This window comes from Geospiza fortis, unplaced genomic scaffold (assembly GCF_000277835.1).
Source record: "Geospiza fortis unplaced genomic scaffold, GeoFor_1.0 scaffold281, whole genome shotgun sequence".
In the NCBI taxonomy this organism is placed as follows: domain Eukaryota; kingdom Metazoa; phylum Chordata; class Aves; order Passeriformes; family Thraupidae; genus Geospiza; species Geospiza fortis.
Window position 1 is genome coordinate 2,196,771 of NW_005054340.1, and position 7,831 is coordinate 2,204,601.

At 39.6% G+C, this 7,831-nt stretch overlaps 1 protein-coding gene across 1 annotated transcript in view; it reads left to right on the forward strand.

The window, feature by feature from the left end:
- Nucleotides 1-5,255, forward strand: part of TRIO (trio Rho guanine nucleotide exchange factor) — a 176,701-nt gene extending 171,446 nt beyond the window's left edge. The window contains 3 exon segments of the mRNA XM_031058260.1: nucleotides 190-390; nucleotides 814-952; nucleotides 2,480-5,255. Of these exon segments, the coding sequence (XP_030914120.1) occupies nucleotides 190-390; nucleotides 814-952; nucleotides 2,480-3,022 (883 nt within the window). The 3' untranslated portion in view covers nucleotides 3,023-5,255.
- The last annotated feature ends 2,576 nt before the right edge of the window (nucleotides 5,256-7,831 follow it).

Sequence of the window (7,831 nt, forward strand, 5' to 3'; positions counted from 1 at the left end):
ATCTGTCACGTTTCTACAGTCACAATTGGTATTAGATGCATGCACTGAAAATTCTCATGCCCAGAACCTTCTCTGTAAGGGTAACTTTTTAGAGATTAAAATTAGATCTCTTGGAGTATGTCTTTCAAGTAAAAGTATGTCCTTTTTGCATCTCTTGGTTAAATCTTTCCTTTCATTGTTGCATTCCAGGGGCAGATTTTCTGTCGTTAAGAAGTGTGACCAGAAGGGAACCAAGCGAGCAGTAGCCACTAAGTTTGTGAATAAGAAGTTGATGAAGCGAGACCAGGTTACCCATGAACTTGGAGTCATGCAGAATCTCCAGCATCCCCAGCTCATTGGCCTTCTTGACACCTTTGAGACCTCCACCAACTACATACTAGTGTTAGAAATGTGTGTGCACTCTAAATTATCTGTAAAATGCAATTTTACAGCTGACTTTCTGGGGCATTTATAGTGGTTAAGGAGCTCTAAAATTTCATAGCAGTTTGAAAGTACCTAAGTAAAATACTGCAGTTGTCTAATGCTCTTACTAAAATGTTCAGTTTAATACTCAGAAGGGGGCAAATAGAGATTAAATTTACATGTGGATGATTATCTTAGTCTGAAGGTTCAATAGTATTTTTGTATCAAATGGCCACAAAAGTGAATTAGGAATGTTGTGATCTGATAGCTAGATATGATATCTCCTCTTTATATCCCAGTCCTTTGTGTTGTAAGCTCTGCAGGCTACAGTTACTGCTGTAATCTGTAGCCTCTTGAGGTTTTTTTCCGTTCTGAAATTAATCCAAAATACAACCTTTGTAATTCCAACAGGGCTGACCAGGGTCGCCTTCTGGACTATGTCGTGCGATGGGGAAACCTCACAGAAGGGAAGATCAGACTCTACCTGGGAGAGATTCTGGAAGCTGTGCAGTATCTTCATAACCACAGAATAGCGCATTTGGACCTAAAGGTGAGGTGCTAATGGGATTCTGGGCAGCGTGCATCATTCTGGGCATAAAAATCTCCCTCTTCTAGAAAACTTGCAGCTGGGAACAGAGAACTGTGAAATGCTTTGAGAGTCATAAAGGACTCCCCAATGGCTTGGGGCTCCATTCCTAAATGCTTTAGGTCACTCCGGCAGCAAAGCAGAAACTTTAATTCCCTATGCTTTCTCCTTATAGCTCGCTTGCCCGTTGTGGCCCTTTATGCTGGAAACAATTGCTAATAGGGAGTTTTGCTTGATTATTTATTTATTTATTTATTCACTTATTTATTTAATTTCTGATAAACTTGCACCAGAAATCCATTTTTTTATCAAGAAGCATAGAGTTTATTGTGAAAGAGACTGCATTTCCTCTTTTGCTGCAAAAATGTTTATTGTCTTTGCACTTTGAGGGCTGTAATACCTAAATGAGTGGTGCTTCTTTGAGTCTTTGTTCTTCCCTTTGTGTGTTACTTGAGTCACAAGGGTTTGATGCATTCTAGTTAAAAAATCTATGTGAGAATGTCTCAACGTAAATATTAATTAAAACTTACTCCTTACATTTTTTTTTCACCTGTATATGAATAATAAGTTTAGCATTGACAAGTCATCTTTGTAGGCAGGGTCCCTAGCCAAAATGGGATCATGGTGAGAAAAAGCAAAAAGCCTGAGTCTCTTCTCTCCGTGTACTTCTGTTTTCCAAGCAGAACCAATTTGGGTCTTCATACCATTAAATTTTTTCTAGTGTGCTATAGAGAGTTCACCAGTACTTTTTCTGGTCTCACATACAGATGAACTAATTAAAAACTAGTTGTAGGTAAGTTGCTCTTACTTTGCAGAGATTACAGCAGCAGTAGCTTTAGAAATAAAACTCTAGAAATAGTTTCAGCTCACCAATAATGGGGCAGTTCTCTTGAAGTCATATGCATCCAACAGGATCTGTGGCTGCCATAGTCTCCTAACAGGGTTTATCTTCCATCTGTACAGCTGCATTACATGAAAGAGTTTCCAAATAAAGCTGGATTCTGTTGAAAGCATCATGCAAATATTTACAGTCTTCGTCTTTAAATGCAAGGGTTTTGTTGTCTCTCTTGTAAAACAAATGGAGCAGTTGGTTTATTCACCCTCTATTCATAATTGCTGTTCCTTACGGTTAAGTTTGAAACACAGTTCCTGTGAAGCTTTGCAAAGCTGCTGTCATGAACAACTGAAGTATTAACTGGCAGAGCTATATTTCCTTCAAAAAATACAGTGCCAGCAGCTAAAACAGTTAAAGCACATGAATTGCATGTTGCAATAGGCAAGAACCTACCTGTGCTGGTTGGTCAGGGGAAGCCTTGTTAAGACTGCCTGGGGCTTTGCAGAGCTGGCCTTCTGCAGTGATCCTTATAGAGTGCAGCTATCTATGTTCTAGGGCTGACCACACTTTTCAGGAAGCAGTTAAGTTGGAGCAATAAATGTGTGTTAAACTGACTTGAAAAAAGACATGTTAACTTTTGCTTTTATGTTTTCTAGCCTGAAAATATTTTGGTGGACCAGAGTTCCACTAAGCCAACAATAAAACTGGCTGACTTTGGAGATGCAGTCCAGCTCAATACCACATATTATATCCACCAGTTACTTGGAAACCCAGAGTTTGCAGCTCCTGAAATTATTCTTGGAAATCCTGTTTCACTCACTTCAGATGTTTGGAGCATTGGAGTGCTCACTTATGTCCTTCTTAGTGGCGTCTCTCCTTTCCTGGATGAAAGCGTAGAGGAAACTTGCCTGAATATTTGCCGCTTAGACTTTAGTTTCCCAGATGACTACTTCAAAGGAGTTAGCCAGAAGGCCAAAGATTTTGTATGCTTCCTACTTCAGGATGACCCAGCTAAGCGTCCCTCGGCTGCACTGGCCCTCCAGGAGCAATGGCTGCAGCTGGGGAATGGCAAAAGTGCTGAGAGCATTGATATATCCAGACTGACTTCATTCATTGAGCGGCGAAAACACCAGAATGATGTTCGACCCATCCGTAGCATTAAAAACTTCTTACAGAGCAGGCTCTTGCCAAGAGTTTGACCTTGCTTGAAGTTCTCTCTCATTCTCTTTCACCTGCCAATCAATCAGACTGGAGATGGACTCCTCCTGCCAATCAATCAGACTGGAGATAGACTCCTCCTGCCAATCAGCTGTTGACTTGAATTTTGAGGAAAGCAAACCCCAAGCCAACCAGCTGCTAGTGAATGTTCGTGTGCAAATGCATTCCACAGGGACCCGCGCGGGGCGGCGTGGGGGACTGGAGATGCAGACTTCACGGGGGTGGAGGACAATAGCACTGTACTCTGCAAAAAGCAGTCACAAGCGATACAGCAACAGTATTTTATTCAGGTTTCTGCAAAAAAAAATAGTTTTTTTAATAAACAAGAGTTGAATTTTGCAAGTGAACTTAGCTACCGTTTTCAAGATTTATTCAAGGAAGAAATGCCTATGTTTAAAGCACTGGTGTTAAACAAAAATCAGATCATGCCTGGAGAAGACTCACCAAAATGGCTGCCCATTGGTACGGCCTCCATTTATAACATCTGGTTTTCACTTGGTCCTAGAGCTTTCCAGTTGCCTCGCCTGTATGTATCTCACGTAGCAGTGCACTGAGATCAGACTCTGCTTTTAAGTGCATCCAACCTCAAAAGATTTTGCATACAAATAGAATGAATCGTTTTGCTCTGATAAAATGTAGGCCTTACTTGTATATAGACTGTTACCTGCCTTCGGTCTGTAATTTTTTTCCCTCTTCTCTCATCCTTTTTTCCCCCCTCCTTCCTAAATGGTGGTATACCACTGTGCGGGTCTTCAGTTTGGGGCAGTAGTCACTGTTCCCCCAGAAAAGAACTTTGGGTTGGTGCCCAGCTTGCTGACCCAGTTGTCAAGCAGTATACAGCAGGATGAAGTACTGTAAATGCACTCATTTGGGATTTTGTTTTCTTTCATATCATGTGCAATGTTGTGGCTTTAACATTTTATGCAACTATTTATGAGGACCTCTGTTGTAACTGTAATAAATATATAGAAAAAGCACATACTTAGTACGGCGAGCTTTATGGTTTTGTTTGTGTGATTGGGGGTTCTGGGTGGGCATGGGCGGGTGTGTTGTACCACACTGTCATTATTAGTTTAAGATGAGGATTAGCATGGAATTTAGTCAAGACTAGTCAGTTTTAAGGATTGTTAAAAAGAAAAAAAAATGAAGAGAGAGAGAGATTAGTATCCCAAATGTCAAACTGGTTAAGAAGTAGAGTGACACTTTTTAAAATTATTATTATTATATTTAAAATGCCAAAGTCTGACTTTCCCCAAATCAGTCTCAACACTTCACTACTTTTTAGAATTTTCAAATCTGTTTTTTTACTTTGTTCTATGAGATGAACAAATTAATCTTGTGGTCTTTGGTGAAGAATACATTCAGCAAGTAGCAGTCAGATGAGGAGAATTGGACATGTAATGTAATTGTCTTAGTAACTGTTTTTAAGGTTGAAGTATATTAGTGTGAGATATTTAAAAAGACAGAGATGGTTTTCTGTGCATCACTGAGTTCATGTGGGTGTGTTGTCATCTATGTTTGTGTGAAATGCCATGTTTAAGGAAACCAAGCTGACATCCCACAAGAGTTAGTTATATGGGTGTTAAGCCATAACCTAGCTTGGGTTAGTTTTGAGGTTTTGAGCTTTGTGGCTTCCACTGTATCCTATTTATTCTTTTTTTTTTTTTTTTTTTTTTTTTTTTTTTTTTTTTTTTTTTTTTTCTTTTCTTTTTTTTTTTTTTTGGTTTTTTGGGTTTTTTTGTAAAGTTGTACAGAAACTTTTTAAAAGAAAACAACTGACTTCGAAACTGGATGTGTATTCGTACCAACCTCATATCATTGTTTGTGTATTATTTTCCTTTATTGTTTTAGTTAAATTTTTTGCTTTATTTTGCATGTATATTTCTTTGTACAGTGATGTTACATGTTTACACAGTATGATGTGATGTAAATATTTTATTTTGCCATCAGTTATTTTGAAAAAAATTAAACATATTTGACATAATTGTCTGATCTCTTGCTTTAAGAAGTTTGACAGTTTAGGTTTGGCTATATTTTAATTTGGCTCTGTATTTAAAAAAAAAGTATGTCATTTTATTGCCATAAAAATAATTTTAAATTGCAATGATGTATCTTTCCTTCATGCCTTACAAAATAATATTTGCCTTTGCTTTAAGTGTTGACTGCTTTGTAGTTTCATGAATGCTTTTATATAAAACATGCATAACTCCCTAACTGTGGAAATGTATTCTGGTCTTTATTAGCTAGTAAATTTTGACCAGTAGAGTTTTCTACCAGATGTTCCCGGTTAAAGACCACAGGATTGTATTTCAGTATTTGAGAAGAACAGATTTCCCACAAGTTTTAGGCGTTCCAGATTCATTATGAAAAGTTACTTTCAAGCACAAAGATTTGGGATTTGCAACTAAACTCATAAAGCAGAAAAGTTTCTTATTGTGTATATTTATCTTCCTCCCTTTTCTGCTATCAGTAACTGTTTACAATTCAAAATTAAGTGAAAGGTCAGGAAGAATACAGAGTGTTTATGTTTGTTGCTGCATTGTATACAGAATTATTTCCCTGCTCTTTTCCACTATTCCCTGTCAGGTGATAAAACAGTCCCTTTATTACTTACTGGGAGAGACAACTGAGAGAGATGTTTTATGTATAGAAAGACACAGGATATTCAGGAAGGGCCTGTTCACAAGGATGAGCCACTGGAAGCTTCTTCCATGGCAGGGAAGATGGCTTTGGAATGGGTCTTGCCTGAAGATGTACTAAGTTAGGGGTAAGTTACCCAAGTGCTTTACAGACAAATAATGCACTTGTAGGTATTTCAAGTAGCAGAGATGGATTCTTTGGCTCACATGAAAACAGGAGCGTGCTCTTTCCGGACTTCTCCACCAGCCCCTTACTTGGGACTGCCAACACATTTCAACAGAGTAGAGTTTTGCACAGAAACCTGCAGTTTGGTGCAAGAGCTTCCAGCTGCACAAAGCTTGAATGATGATCTTGAGCTTCAGATCTTCTACTTGTTAATCAATTGAAATGCTTTGAAGAGATAATACAAGGTCCTTCTGTTTTGCCAAGTTGTGTAGTTGAGGCTGCAAATGCCACGTGGATTGTTTGGGCGCAGTTGTTGCAGACTGTCCTGCACACCACAAAACAGCACTGCAGGCTGATAGAGAGTGGAGACCAAAAATATGGGTTAGAGCAGCTAGTATGAGGCCCTGATGTGGGAATACTGTAGAGCATAGGGAATGGCAGTCAATGTCGCAGCTGAAAGGGGAGAAATAGCCAGGGAGATTCAAGACAAGACTCTTCAGTGTTTTTTCTTATACCATACCCCAATCACTTTTTACTGATAGTTTAGGAAGAGAAGAGGTTGCCAGACTTTAAAGTCAGTGCATGAGATAGTACTTTTAAAGTTGAGTTTGGGAGCCCCATTCTTCTTGCATGTGTAATGAATACTGATTAACTTGAAGACCATTGTGCAACTGCTAAGCATAAAGCCTGACTAGATAATATTTCCATGCTCAGGGAAGCAACCTACATTGTCTTCCTAATGGGCAGAGACCTATCACATACCTGCTTATGCTCCTGTTGTCATTCTCAGATGGGACTATTTATGTGTTGATGAATAGAAGAAAAAATAATTGATTTCTTCTTACTCCAAATCCAAAAGTATGGTCAGGCCAGGGTGCAACAGAGATCCTCCAGAATGACACAGCAAAAACATCTGGCTTCTTGAAAACCTTTCAGTAACCATGCAAACCTGACTGGTAGTAGAAGATGCCTGAAAACATAATGGGATGTTCTTTGCATGTAACGCACTGCATGACACTGCCAGGAAGCTTTAAAACCCCACCACAGGGGGTGTCAGTGTAGGAATCCATTTCAAAGGGGGCTGGTGAGAAGTGAATGTTACCAAGGATGCCTGACTTGAGGTTTAGCTCCATGGTTGCCAAAGATATTAAGAGAAATGAAGACAGGAATATACTGAACTGCCAGCAGTGGGTAGTGAAATCTCAGAGTACTTGGTATTTGGTGAAGTATTTGTTCAGGCAATCTTTGCTGCTACAGCAGTGTATCCATGTGCTAGGGATTAGTGTAGGGAGTGTTACCTTGTCAGCTCCAGTCCAGAAAATGAGTTAAACTTTATATACCTTTTCCATGTATGAATAGACTCAGTGTGGAGGTGTTACTAATGTCTCTGCTACAGGCATTCAGGTGCATGTGGAGGTAGGAAGATCCAAAGAAGACCAAGTTTCTGTATTTGTTTACACGAGCTCCAGGTATTGTGGTGCTTTTGTCAGAACCACTGCTTTATCCCTCAGGCAAACAACTTCTGAATTTCTTCCTTTCCTAAAATTAAATCTTGATGGAGGTTATATTTGAGAGTAACAGACAGGTTTTCCATCTGTAGAATTTCTGCTTCCAGTATTTTTTGCACATTCATGTCACCTCATGCTGGCAAAAGACAAAAGGCTCACTCAGTGGGATTATAATACAGGAGCATGATGATCTCTGTGTTCTCTCTCCCTCCTGGCAAGTAGATACCCAAGACCCTGCTTCACATGCCTGGTGGTGCCCTCAGCATTTCCCAGGTAACTGCACTCCATGGTCCTCAGTGCCACACTGTAACACTGAACATCAGCACAGGAATGGCATCTCCCATTTCACTGGCCTGCCACAGGGACTACAACCCTGAAGTGCAGGAGCAGGAGAATATACTTCTCTCATTATGTTGTCCTCAAAACAGGAATGCTTCTCATCGCCTCTAAGTCACTGCCCTTAGCCCTATCCAGAAT